Source organism: Grampus griseus (genome assembly GCF_964374135.1).
Source record: "Grampus griseus genome assembly, chromosome: 18".
Classification (NCBI taxonomy): domain Eukaryota; kingdom Metazoa; phylum Chordata; class Mammalia; order Artiodactyla; family Delphinidae; genus Grampus; species Grampus griseus.
In genome coordinates, this window is record NC_139012.1 from 59,113,864 (window position 1) to 59,128,543 (window position 14,680).

Genomic DNA, 14,680 nt, shown 5'->3' on the forward strand with positions numbered 1-14,680 from the left:
CTGGGTTTCTTCCTTCTTGAGTAATCCAAGTAGAAGATGCCACCCCTGGAGAGAGGATAGGGGTCTCGGCCCAGCCTGGCCGTGGAGATGTAACTGTCAGCCAGGATGACCAAACAGGGGGCCCGTGTTTGGGCTATTGTGTGTCACACCGACCTTGACCGGCCATGTGGACACAACCAGGGTGAGCTCTTGCTGACCATCAGATGCCTCATTCCCACCTGTGATGCTCAGAGAGAGACCATGAGCCATGAAAGACATCATATTGTTTTGTGATGTCACCCCTGGAATGTTCTGAGTGTTTTGGTGACCACCTTCTGCATAGGACCTACACCTGGCACCTAACATTGGTATGGCTTTTTACTTGAGATAGAAATAATAATTTTAGAAAAGGTAGTAGGTATAGGTATCTCTGCTCCACACGCTTTCAGAAAGCTTTTCCATCAACTGTAATACCTGTCTTAATTTCTGTTCAGAGACTGATAAAGCATCGTATCAGATATCATCTTCACATTCTCTCAGACTCAGATTTTCATAATGTACATAATTAACAAGAGGGGATAAGTGAGTAGTACAAAGTCCTCTGTTTTTCAGGTGAGAAGTTGAGGTCCAGAGGATGGGCTGGGAAGCAGAAATCTACTTATTTCCTCTTTTCCACAGCACTTGAGGCCAAATTTTACAAGAAAAAGAGATTCCAGATCTGAAAGCCTAGAAATTCCAATCAGTGTGGTCCTACCTCAGGTAGGGATAATCACAGAAGGATGCAACCTCTCAGTTTTGGCGAGAATAGCCCTCCTCTGTCAAAACTCTAGCAGGATGTCATAGAAGGAGCAGAGTAGTCAGGGCCTCAGATTCTAGTTCTAGGTCAGCCGCCAGCCAGCTGTGTACCTGGGGGAGGCCACTTAGTCACTCAGCGTCTTGGGTTTCTCATCCCTTGAATGAGCGGGGTGGATTAGGTGATCTGGGAAGACGTTCCAGCCCTACCACTTGAAGTTTCTGTGAGTCTCAGAAATAAGCCAATCTTCTCAAAATTAGATCTTTTGGTGCTTGCTGTTGTACAACTACTCTGGATTTATGGGGGCAGAATTAGAACTGAGACTTGCAGTCAAAAGCATACGACTGAATCCATGAACCTAGGATGTGGGCTGAGGGGTACAGGGTCATGAGGAGGGGTCAAGAGAATGAAGGCCTGCTGTATACCAAAGACAGAGAGAGTGTAAGAGGGGTGGGCCTGGGGGGTTCAGAATGGAGGCCAATGAACGGATGACAGGCTGGGTTTCCTGGGAGGGGTCCTCCTGATTGGATTGTTCCTACTGCTGTGTCACAAAGGGGGCAGCCTTGCTTCTCCAGAGTCACCCAAGGCCCTCTTGGAAGATTATGGTGGTGCAACCAGAGGGGCTGAAATGTAGAGCGGAGGAATCCAATGCAGAGGTAACTATCTGAAAGCTCTGTCCAGGGACGTGTAGGAACAGGATTGATCGCCAGTGGGCATCCTGGGATCTTGGAGAGCATGAAATTAGAGGACACCTGCTGCCTGGGCACATGGGCAGATGTGTCTCATGGGTATACCTGCCAAGGGGGCACAAGTCCTGCGGCAGGTTCCAGACACCTGGCAGGGTACTCTAGGCTGATGCTTGGGGTGAAGGGGGCATCTATAAGTTTAGATGATCTGAACTGGGCCATCACTAGAGCTGTGAGAGGGACCAGTGTGCTGACTGGACCTCCCCAAATGAGGACTTCTCTGGCGGTCCAGTGGTTAAGACTCTGCACGTCCACTGCAGGGGGCACAGGTTCGATCCCTGGTCGGGGAACTGAGATCCCGCATGCTGCATGGTGTGGCCAAACAAACAAACAAAAACAAAACAAAACAAAAAACAAGGGGAGGAAGGGAGATTGAGCCCTGATTTGATCATGTGGCGGCACTGGGCCATGCAGTGCAAGGGAGAGATGGTATAGCAACGGGAACTGGGAACCCTAGGAAGCCCACTAGTAATGTCAGAGCTGGAGTTAAAGGCTTGAAGCCAGGTCAGTGCCCACTTCCTCTGCTATGCCGCAAGCTGGGCACATGCCACCTGCTTCTTCCCTTGCTCTTAAGAGATGGCGCCTCTTCTCCGCCCATCCTCACCGCCTACCGTGAGCTCCCTGCGTGTATCTGCCACATTCTGCTTCGTTTTGATGCTGAGCCCATTCCTTTGGGAAGGGGATTGCAGCAGCAGCTCTGTGTCTCCAGAAAGTACCTCTGGCCTCCCAGCTCCCAGTCATGCCTGGCGCTTCTCATTTCCATTGCACATGCCTATGGTTCACTATTTGTTTCACCCTTAGGTCTTTGCAGGTCTTATTGATTTCCAGTTTTTCTCCCTCACATTAAACATTTGTGTTTTCTGGTCTATTTCCCTCCAACACATTAACTCGCCAGCCATCGATGTTACTTCCTGCCCAAGCTGTCTGCCCTCCTGGTTCCTTTTGTGCATAATGATTCAGTTCTCGCCAGCATTCCCATGTCCCCAGTGAGCGCTATCTGTGAGTTTCATAAAAGCACTGTTTCCTGTGAGATCATTAATGAAGGATCTATACCAGGTCAGAATGAGCTCCCACAGCACCCTCCAGGGCCCCCCTCATCCCTCGCTGTTGCCTTTTCTCAGTCCCCTTTGTTTGGGTTTGTTCTTCAGAAGCTATGGAATCCACCAACAATGCCTGTATCTCTACCAATTTGAATAAGTGTTAGGAGGAAGATTTCAGAAGATTGTGTGTTAAACAATTAGCTAAAACTACCAGATACATGACAGACGACATCTTCATCCTCTTTGCTGTTAGTTTATGATTCTATCAAAATCAGTCACACTGACCCATGAATTATCCTCTTACCTGTTCGCATTTCTTAAAACCAACATTGACTTTCTCATGGTGCTCGGAACGGAGTTAATTTAAAAATATGATAATGAGACACTCAACCTTGTCAACCTGGTCTGAAAATTAGTGGCGGATCTGGCTTTTCCTTCCAGCATCCTGGACCTCTCAGCTTCACATGTTTGAAAAGTAACCCCAGATGGTTGAATGTTCTCTGACCGTAACCCTCAGTAATGCTGGCAAAGTAGGGCTTTAAAAATCTTGGTCAACAGGCTTGACGTCTGCTGGGAGCATTTGGACGTCTCTTCTGGTCTGTGGTAGCCGTACTTCTCCAGGAGTGGAGAGAACCTCAGTGCATGTCAGCTAAACTGGCTAGTCATTGTCTAGCCCTGTTGCTGAACTATTTAGATGGGAGGCCAGCAGCCCCAGAAATTCCAGCCCAGAAGGTCCCCCTCAGAGTCCTGGTCCTTAGACACCCCTTAGCATCAGAGAGAGACTTTGGTCTTATCACCTCTCCTTTGCCTTTGCCCTGCCCGCCCTTCCACTGGCTTTTCCTCCTCCACGGTCTCCACTTGCCACGCACAAGGCTGGTGATCTGACAGAAGCACATAGTTGGTGATTTCATGCATTTTCCTTCTAGGACCAAATGCATTTAAAAAGGAGATGCCACGGCTTCCCGGGTGGCTCAGTGGTTGAGAGTCTGCCTGCTAATGCAGGGGATACGGGTTCGAGCCCTGGTCTCGGAAGATCCCACATGCCGCGGAGCAACTAGGCCCGTGCGCCACAACTACTGAGCCTGCGTGTCTGGAGCCTGTGCTCCGCAACGGGAGAGGCTGTGACAATGAGAGGCCCACAAAAAAGGAGATGCCAGGGAGAAGGCCAGGCCTGATGTTAAGGACGGATTCCCAACCATAGGTGGGATTCAGGCACCGGTGAGGGAGATGTTGGTGCCCAGGGCCCTTCCTGGATCCTCAGCACTAATGCATCTTACTTAGGCCACAAGTGGGAGCACATTGCCCCTGAGGGCAGCGTCTCTTGGTCACCTTCCTAACAAAGCCAGATGCGAGGTGTGATGAGCGCCATGGCCATTTGTCTTCCCCTCCTGCATCCTTTCTCATATCCTGTTCTTTCATGAGGAAGCCCCCCTCTTCCTCTCCCACCTACTGGGTCTGCATCCACATGTGAGGGCATTTCCCACAGGTCAAGGAAGAGACCGTCCTTTCCTTCATGGGGAGACCAGGCCAGGCTTCTCTGGGGGCTTGAATCAGGCTGCTGTAGACTCTGCCTCCTAGGCTGAAGAGAACTTTTGGGGGTGTTCCAGGCGCTTTTTCTTGGCCCAGACCTCTTGGTGGGGCTCAATGACACCAAGGACAGATTAGTTTAGCCCATGAAACCAACCCAGTGACACCACTGGTTGAGGAGACCCACCAAGAAGGAGCTGGCTTCAGACATTGGCTCAGGGGGCCTGGGATGTTTTACCTTGAGGGTTTGCTTATCAGATGCTCACTTTTTGCAAAGTCCTTTTGTAAAGAAATACATTCAGCATTTGCTAGAGTGTTTTGGGCCAGGAACGTTTAAGCTTTACTAGTAGAGCTGGCCATCTGTTTGGTCTTTTTAAAAATCTTTTGGCTCCGCGGCATGTGGGATGTTAATTCCCCGAGCAGGAATCGAACCCGCGCCCCCTGCATTGGAAGTGAGGAGTCTTAACCACTGGGCCGCCCGGGAAGCCCCTGTTTGGTCTTTATGACAGCTTACCGACCACTTTCTTAGCGTCTCACAACACCACCAGGAACAGGGCAGAGCAGCTACATGAGGGTTCATTTTAGAGGTGACATTCAGAGAAGTTAAGCGACTTTCACAAGAGCAGTCAAAGATGGGACTTTTAAGCCCAAAGCTACTGGGAATTTAAGACCTCTAGTCTCATTGGATTATAGGTTCAAGATGGCAGTGTGGACCACCAGCATGCTTGTGTGCAGAGGACGGCTTCCTTTAGGGACTGTGTAGATGGACATGGGGAAAACCCCATGATGTAACAGCTCTGCAGTTTAAAAATGTGAATTGAAATGTGGATACGGCTTTCCTAAATAGACTAAACATATTAAGGTAAACAAAATCACCACTTTTGAGGGCCCAAAATAGTATAATGTTAACAGTTTTGTGTAGTTCAATCTGATATCTCCTCCTTACCTTTCAGTGCACTTTGGTTGATTAGTGCATTGGCAAGGACTCATCACACCTCCAGTGTATGTGAAATGTGTTCTTCTAACTTCCAGGACTAGGGATGTCAAAAAAAGTAAGGGACGGGTCACTGTGCTCAGATAATTACAATTTAGTCATCTGGGGACAAGATGGGACAAGACGTATGAGAATCACTGCAAAGGAATGATATCAACACACATGCAAAATAAAATATCTGGGCATTATGAAGAGCTAGAATGAGCCTGCAGTTTGGAGTCAGATATCCTGGTTTTAAACCCTTGCTGGCTATGTGATCTTTGGTGGAACCATGGTAGCTCTTTTCAGTAAGATATTACTTATGACTATGGAAATCCGTTAGCATATCATCACATAATAGTCTTTCAGTGTTACTTCCTTTTCCTTGCTCTATACAATCAAAGGAAATGCTAAGCAACTTCTCTTCTGAATTCACAGTAACCATTCTTGCATGTCTGTAGCTCTCTATAAACAAAGAAGATGTCACATATTCTCCTTTTATTTTTGAACTCTACAACAAAGCGTCTGAAATAAATAGGGCAAATGTTAGTAAAACTGCTGTGGATGGTTGCACAGGTTGTGCACTGCAACACCAGTTGTGAATGGCACCCTCTAGAGCTGGGCATTGTATAGCCTGCACGATCATAGGGGGTGGCTCTGAATCATGCTAGCATCCACATTTTCTAGTTATGGAAACTGAGGCAGAGAAATTAAGTGATTTTGTAAAGGCTATGCACTCATACAGCACAGACCCAGGACCCTTTTCAGTGTTATGATGTCCAGTCCCCTGTTCCCCATACTGTAGTGCCAGAATTAATGCTTGCTGCACGTCCACCTCCCTCACTTACCCCAAGAAATAATGGTTGCTATGCACTGATTTTCAAATTGATTGGAAGTTCCCTGAGAACAGACGCCAAATTAATGTTAGTTGATTCATTGACATAAATGTGATTTGGTGCAAGAATGTTTAGAGTGGGAATAGATTAGGGTGAGAAGTTTTCACAAGGCCAAGAAAGAGATTTCCTTGGAGGACTAATAAGTCCAGCTAGGTCTGATTGGAATCAGGGAAATATGGGAAAGAAAGAATTTGTCTTGCCTCAATCCCTTCCCAAAGTTTAAGCACGATTCTTGATATATCTGAAATCGTATATATTTAGTATTTTCCCTTAGATGGTCTCATTTTCAGAAAAAGAAAAGATGCTGCTCTACTTTAGCTTCATCTAAATCCTATCCATAGGATTGTGGGTTTGATAAAATAGGTATATTTTCCCAATACCCATTAAAATAAATATATGACTATTAAAATGTTTACAGTATTTAAGTGTTTTATCTAAGAAACTAGGCCATGAGGCAGTGCTGGACTTGGCCACCTTCTGGGTCCTGTCTGGGGATAAGAGGAAGGATAGAAGGACTTTCATAAGAGGAGCGTTTGGTCTCTTGGTTAAGGAGGTAAAGGAGACCTATCAGTCCATCAGTATTTTCTGGATTAGGTGCGTGGGCACGGAACAGAGACAGCACAGGACTTGCTTGGAAGGTGTTGGTCATTTAAGGGAGGGGACACGATGTCAGCTAGGTTCATAAAAGAGGACTGCTGGGGCCATAGTGATGCCAGTTTGTAAACATGGATCCCTTCGACCAGAGGAAGTTAGACAAGAGGATATTAGAGATAATGCTACTGACCTTTCATTATACAGAAGTGGAAACCAAGGTCAGAGGGTTAGAGGATGTAACCGAGGTCACCCAATGGCATGCGTAAGGACAAGGGCCCAAATACCCAAATTGTCTATATAGCTAGGGATCCGCCACCCACATGTTAAGTTTTTATTTAGTGCCTTTATGTTGAGGGGATAGTTGAAAATCCCTTGGGTACCCAGTTCAGGATATGAATATAAAATAAAGGCAGCTGACTGAGTAGGGTGATTTAAAGGCCATCAAGGATACTATGAACAGGTATAAAGCACCAGAGGTTTCTCTTTGGTTGTTCACCTGGATCAGGGAGACTATCTTTCTGATAGAAATCAATCATAAAAAAGAAGTGAGAGGGCTTCCCTGGTGGCGCAGTGGTTGAGAGTCCGCCTGCCGATGCAGGGGACGCGGGTTCGTGCCCCGGTCCGGGAAGATCCCACATGCCGCGGAGCGGCTGGGCCCGTGAGCCATGGCCGCTGAGCCTGTGCGTCCCGAGCCTGTGCTCCGCAACGGGAGAGGCCACAACAGTGAGAGGCCCTTGTACCGCAAAAAAAAAAGAAATGAGAGAGTTGGGGAAATCTGAATCAGTATTTGTTGGTATTAAGGGATCATTGTTAAATTTTAAAGGGAAGATAATGGTATTGTGTTTTGTTAAAAAAATACGCATTGATGTATTTATGGATAAAAGAGCACAGGGGGGCTTCCCTGGTGGCGCGGTGGTTGAGAGTCCGCCTGCCGATGCAGGGGACGCGGGTTCGTGCCCTGGTCCGGGAAATCCCGCAAGCCGCGGAGCGGCTGGGCCCGTGAGCCATGGCCGCTGAGTCTGCGCGTCCGGAGCCTGTGCTCCACAATGGGAGAGGCTGCAGCGGTGAGAGGCCCGCGTACGGCAAAAAAACAACAAAAAAAACCCTAAAAAAAAACCCAAAACAAAACAGTGTCTATACTTTGCTTTGAAATAACCCAGCGGCAGGGGAGTGGTTCTGGAATTGGATGAAGGTATAGATGAAGCAGGTGTGGCCTTGATTTGATAACTGCCGAAGCTGGGTACATGGAAATTTATTAGACTATCATCTCTCTTTTTGTGTATGTTTGAAATTTTCCATAATAGAAAGTCCCCAAGTAGTGAAAGTCCTTTGCTTAGTTCATGGAGATTCCCTACATGTGTGCTTCACATACGTAAGTTCAGGGAGCCAGAACTGGATTTGTGACTTACTGAGTGAACTGGTGCTGGTTATTTAACTTCTCTGAGTTTTAGTTTCTCCATCTGTAAAATGGGAATAATAACACCTTATTAAATCAGTGTTGTGAAGATTAAATGAATTCAGTAGTGCAAAACTTCTTCCCTTTCTTTCTCTTGATGGGTATACCCATCATGGATTAAAACTACATTTTCCATAGTAACATCTTCAAGAGCAGGATATTACTGCGGAGACGGATTCCTGTAGTACTTCATCCTTGGAGGATGAAGAGGACCTCTCAAGATTTACTCCTTATTGACCTTGGCTAATCTTCCCAGTCTGGGATCAAAGCACCTTAAATGTATAAGGGAACGGTCTGGGCTCTTCACAATGGGGTTCATTCTGATCACAGGTTCAGTCACAAGAGCCCAATGGCTTCTCCCATTGAGAAGGATGATAACCATGGAGGCTGGATTTATTTAAAATGAATAAGGTTCTGATTGCAGAATGTCCCTGCGCCTTTGCTCTCTGGAAGACTAAGCACAACCTTACAAAGTTAATGACGTGCTTATTGGAAAGTTAATAGCATAGAATCATGCCTTCTATTTATCTAGCTCTTTGGGTCTTAAAGAATTCTAACCAACTTTATACGCTGTACAAATTATGTATCTCTATATGCCTATATATATAATGTGAATAACCTGACTTGTTTTCTATCTTCTCTATCTGTAAAATTTTGAAAATAACCTAAGAAACGAGAAATTAATATTTGGAGAGCCTTGCAGTGTACTTGGATGAAATGCTTTTGGTGTATTCAGAAGCAGCTCTCATGATCTTATTTTTATTTAAATTCATGGCTGCAATTGTTACCTCTTCTCCAGGATGCATCCCACTTGTTCACTGCGTTTTGAGTTCATCTCAGAATTCCTCCATTAGTGAAATCTCCTTTTCTTGGTAACAATACCTTACATTTACATTTCTTACATTCTGTGGCACCTGGCAGTTTTAAAAACACTTTTGCATTCATTATCTCATTTAATCCTCACAACGGTGTTGTGAACTAAGCAGGGCACGTGTTATTATTTCCATTTGACAGGTACAGTTTGCTGACTTTCAGTGTTGGAAGGTGGTGCCGTTAAGGTCACAGAGTCTGACTCTCTTTCGTACTAGTGAAAATCTGGGTCTCAGAGAGGGTGAGAGCTCTCTAGTTCCACGCTGCCCATCAGCAACAGAACCGGGATGAGCATCTGTGTGACCCCAGTCTTGACCCCTTGGCCTTCAGCCCTGGTGTAACCCTCACCTGAGCAAACTGCATTCTACCTGGCTCAGAGCAGTTCTGACCACCGGAAGCCAGAATCACCGGAGGGAGCTGGTTAGAAATACAGATGGATGAGTGAATGAGTGAATGAGTCTTGTAAGTAAAGGCTCCAAAATGTGCATTTAAAACGCACTCAGCTTATCTTCTATATTGAGGAGTGTGGCAGTGGTTTGCTGGCTTTCAGCTCTGTGGCTCCGATCCTCTTTTTATGTGGTGGTTTCGAGGTGCGTGGCCACCATCATGAATTCCTCTGTATGCATTCCCTGGTATCCTTTGATGTCTTCACTGCCACACGTTGAACTCCCATTGCTCGGTGATATGTCTGTGATGGTGCCCTTCCTTTCCAAAATTATCAGCTGGACTCTGTTTTAAGCTTAGCACCATGTTGGCTGGTGTTAAAGGGGCTGTGGGACTTACCAGTAGCACTGCCATTTGGGACAATGTGAGTGGCTGTTGGGTGATGCCAATTGTGGGTACACATCTACAGCTCCGGTGGCTGGAGAACAGTGTTTATTCTTCCTCTAGGGTGACAGAAGTGTGCCAGAACCCGTGCTTAGTGCTTTCACACATTACCTCTTTTATCCTAAAATATTTCTATGAGGCAAGGCAGTAGGTGCAGTTACCCCAATTTGAAAGCGTGGTAACTAAAGCTCACATAATTTGTCCATGTTCTTGTAACTAATCAAATAATGGGGCGAGAACTCAAACAGTTGGTTGATTCCAATATCAATGCCTTTATCCTCCATGATACATTCTTTTTTTTTTTTTTTTTTTTTTTTGCGGTACATGGGCCTCTCACTGTTGTGGCCTCTCCCGTTGCGGAGCACAGGCTCTGGACGCGCAGGCTCAGCGGCCATGGCTCACGGGCCCAGCCGCTCCGCGGCATGTGGGATCTTCCCGGACCGGGGCACGAACCTGCATCCCCTGCATCAGCAGGCGGACTCTCAACCACTGCGCCACCAGGGAAGCCCCATGATATATTCTTGATTCTCATTATTCATGGATTCCATATTTGTGAATCTGCCTAAATTTTTTTCACTAAAATTAGTTTGCAGCCCCAAAATCAATACTTGTCTCACTTTCATGATTATTCATAGACATGCACAGAATGATGAAAAATTTGAGTTACCTGATGCACACATTTCCAGTTGGAGGTGCCTTCTTGTTTCAGCTCTCAGACTGTAAAAGTGTCCGTTTCACAGTTTATTTAGTGTCACTGTTTTCACACTCTTGTGCTTTTTGTTGGTGTTTCTCTGTCTAAAATGGCCCTCAAGCATAGCGCTGCAGTGCTGTCTAGTCGTCTTAAGCACCAGAAAGCAGTGATGTGATGTGCCTTACAGAGAAAACACCTGCTAGGTAAGCTTCCTTCCCGCATGAGTCACAGTGCTGTTGACCGCAAGTTCAATGTAATGAATCAAAAGTACATTTAAAATAAGGTGTCTTTCAACAGCAGACAAAGTTATTTATTGATTGGATGAGGAAAATGTGACCAGAGGCTAGCAGGAACCTAACGCCGTGCGTCTCTTTGGAGCAATGGTACAGTAGTCGCGAATGGTGTGTTCGCGGGACTTTATAGCACCGCGAATAAGGAGGACCGATGTCATTTCCTCGCGAGGAACCCAAGAGACCAAGTGCAAAAGCGCCCTCTGTGGCCAGTCCAGACCTCCAGACTGGGTTTCTTGTGGGGTCTCCCGGCCTCTCATGTGGTCAGCCAGCCTCGGGTGCGTCAGCTCCTTCGCTAACTCTGGGCTTCCCTGTTCTCTCCCGCAGAGGGGTACAGCCGAGCTCTTCCTGAGGCTCCACAACTTGTACCCCACCCCGCGCTGGGCCAGGCAGGACCTCCCTGCCCAGGCTGAGCCGCCGGGCGGTCAGCCAGCACTCCTACCTGCCGAACCGCTTCCCCTCCGTGCCCCTGGACCCCATGGAAAGCCCCACCTCCCAGGCGGACCTGGAGCTGGACTACAACCCTCCCCGCGTGCAGCTCAGCGACGAGACGTTCGTCTTCCAGGACGGGCGGTGGGTGAGTGAGAACTGTCGCCTGCAGTCCCCCTACTTCTCCCCGTCCTCGTCCTTCCACCACAAGCTGCACCACAAGCGGCTGGCCAAGGAGTGCCTGCGGCAGGAGGAGAACAAGTCCCTGCACGCGGAGAAGCAGTCCCTGCGCGTGGAGAACCAGTCCCTGCGCGCCGAGAACCAGTCCCTGCGCGCCGAGAACCAGTTCTTGCGCGCGGAAAACCGCACGCTCCGCGAGGAAAGCAAGATCCTGCAGGTCCTATGGGAGGTGCACCAGGCTGCGCTGGGCCGCGAGGACGGCCGGGCCTCCTCGCCACTGCTGCACAAGGACAACGCCTCGTCCCTGGAGGCGGCGAAGAAGGACCCGGACCTGCAGGTGCACGGCGGCCGGGAGAGCAGCACCCTGCAGCTCCTCCGGGAGGAGAACCGGGCCCTGCAGCAGCTGCTGGAGCAGAGAAAGGCCTACTGGGCCCAGCCGGACGAGAAGGCGGCCTCGACCGAGATCAAACCGGTCCCCTCGCCCCATGAGGCGCCCCACGGGCTGCTGCCGGACCAGGGCGTGGGCCTCTCCTCCCCCTTCGAGGAGCCCAAGGGCCCCCAGGCCCCGCAGGAGGACTCCAAGACGCTCCGGACCCTGCACGAGATGCTCAGCAACCTGTCGGGGCAGCCCAGGGAGGAGGTGGGCAAGGCGGGCCCGGGCCTGCCCGACGGCGGCCAGTCCCTGGAGCTGCTGCGGGAGATGAGACAGGCGCTGCAGGCGCTGCAGAAGGAGAACCAGACCCTGCAGGCCCTCCGCGAGGAGAACCGGCTCCTGCAGGAGGAGAACCGGGCGCTGCACGTGCTGCGCGAGGAGCACCGCATTTTCCAGGAGAGCAAGGCGCTGTGGGAGAACAACAAGCTGAAGCTCCAGCAGAAGCTGGTCATCGACACGGTGACCGAGGTCACCGCCCGGATGGAGCTGCTCATCGAGGAGCTGTACGCCTTCATCCCGACCAAGAACAAAGACCCCAAGAAGCCCAGCAGGGTCTGAGGCTCCCCGTCCGAGCCGCACCGAAGCCCAGAGCTGGGCCACCAAACGGCATCACCCGCCTTCCCGTGGTCGCTTCGCCCGCCTCCACCAGCTGGTGCCCGTGCAAGAGCAGAACGAGTGGCCTGGTCAACTCAGAGAAGCAATAAAGATGTGAGAAGGCGAGGGCCGCTAATCGCGCGTGCTGCTCTGCTTTCTTTCTCGTTTTTCTTTCTTTTGAGCACTTGCGGGCTCACGGCAAAATGGAGCAGAAAGTACAGAGATTTCCCACATACCCTCTACCCCACACACCAACCCGCAGCCTCCCCGCTATCAACATCATCCGCCAGAGGGCGCACTTGTTACAACTGATGAACCTGCACTGACACATCATTATCACCCAAAGCCACGGTTCACATTAGGGTTCACTCTGGGTGGGTTCATTCTATGGGATGGAACAGAGTATATACAAAGTATATTCACGGCCCTAGAACTCCTTTGTGCTCTGCCTGTTCATCCTTCCCTGCCTCCCACCCCCGGCAACCACTGATCTTTTTACTATCCCCATGGTTTTGCCTTTTCTAGAGTGTCATATGGTTGGAATCATACAGTAGACAGGCTTTTCAGCAGCAGGCATTTCAGTCTCCTCCATGTCTTTTCATGGCTTGATAGCTCGTTTCTTTTTAATGCTGAATGCTGTTCCCTTGTCTGAATTTACTGCAGTGTGTTTATCCATTCACCTACCAAAGGACTTCTCGGCTACTTCCAAGTTTTGGCAGTTACGAATCTGGCTTCCTTTTCTTCTTTTTTCTCTTATCTCTTCCTTACTTCAGCCTTCATTATCATCTGCTTTTCATTTCCTCCCTTTTTCCTTCCTTGTTTTCCTCCCCTTTCTCCTGTCCTCCTTGCTCTCTCATCATCTGATGAGGTCATAGTGTGGAGGAGAGGATGCGGGAGTAGAGCCCACTCAAGGCCAGGACTTTTCACCTGGGCTGCTGGCGACACTGAGCTGGAAAGCTCTGTCTAGGGCTGTCCCGTGTGTTGTAGGATGTTTAGTAGAATCCCTGGCCTTTGCACTAGATGCCAGGAACAGCCACCTGGCCCCCAGCTGTGACAAGCAAGTGTTTCCAGGCTTTGTCAAATGGCCCCCAGGGGTGGGAGGTTAAACCCCTGCCCCACTCCCAACACTGCTCTCAGAGAATCTTCCTGGAAACAACAGCCCTTGAAATGCTCTGAGAAAGTGAAGGTTTCCACGAGGGGAAGACAATCCTTTCGGGCAGATTCATGATCACACTCCAGCTTAAAGGGTCTGAGAGGTCCTGCGATGAAGAAAACCGCTTATCTTCGGTGAACCCAGAATTGGCCAATTTTATCTGATCTTGAAATCTCTTTAAGTTTTTTCTTTGAAATCTCTGTTTATGTGACTCTGCTGGTCACCCAGTTTGGGAAGGGGTGCCCTGTGCACTCCCAATGCCTAGACTTGCCTTCCTGTCCAGTAGAGGCTCAAGACTGGGTGTCCTGGGCCCCAATTCCCATTTCAAAGGCGGACATACTTTAGAACCAAGAGGTTGAAAGGTAACCTCAGGGGACTGCAGGAGGGAGGTGGACAGAGGTTCCCCAAAGTTCGCTGTGGAGTAGAGTCACCTCACGGTCTTTGAAAAATACTGATGCCTGGACTCCACCCCCAGACGTTCTGACTTATGTGGTCTTGGGTAGGACTGGACATCGGGAGGGTTAAAAGCTCTCTAGGTGGTTCCAATATGCAGCACAGCTGAGGAATCACCATGGTAAGGTGAGCTAAGACACCTGATTCTCAATAGAATGTCCCATTCTCTAGTCATGGGTATAAGTGAGTAGGTGCATGTGAGGGAAAAGAGTTTACTCACTTTGCTGATGGAAAACTAATTGTGACGGATGTGAGCTTGAGACTGGAAGGTCCTTACTCCTAACCCATCGTTCACGCTGGCTCGATTTCTGAGCTGTGAGCAAATTCCAGAAGGTGAGCCAGAGGCAGCAGCCCACACCTGCAGAGCTCTTCGCCCATCACTTTTCACTTGATGTGACCCCTGTGACCCTCGGCACCTGCACGGTAGGCATTTATCGTTCCTCACAGGGCTCTGACGCTACCATGCCACGTGATTTGCCAGAGACTATAGCCAGCTAGGAAGAGCCGAACTGGGGCTTCAGCACAGACCTAATGGTGGTGGATCTCAGACTCCTATTAGATCACACTGCCAAGTAAACCTGGGCTCCAGAAAATGAAGTTTAACAATGGTGTTGGTGCCTGTTTTCCAGATTGAGGAACTCGAGTCTTATCCAGAATAGCATCAGAAATTCCAAATGGGGGAGAACAGAGTATTTCCTCTCTCCGGGCAGTGACAACATATCTAATCGTACACAAGGGTGGGCATGCAGAGGCCA

The 14,680-nt window shown here is 49.0% G+C and overlaps 1 protein-coding gene across 1 annotated transcript; it reads left to right on the plus strand.

Annotated features, from left to right (window-relative positions):
- Nucleotides 1-272: 272 nt before the first annotated feature.
- Nucleotides 273-12,283, plus strand: CBY2 (chibby family member 2; the record flags this gene model as incomplete). Its single annotated transcript, XM_082675629.1, is given in 4 exon segments — nucleotides 273-347; nucleotides 658-738; nucleotides 11,011-11,076; nucleotides 11,078-12,283. Coding segments are annotated over 4 exon segments (1,428 nt in total).
- Nucleotides 12,284-14,680: the final 2,397 nt, after the last annotated feature.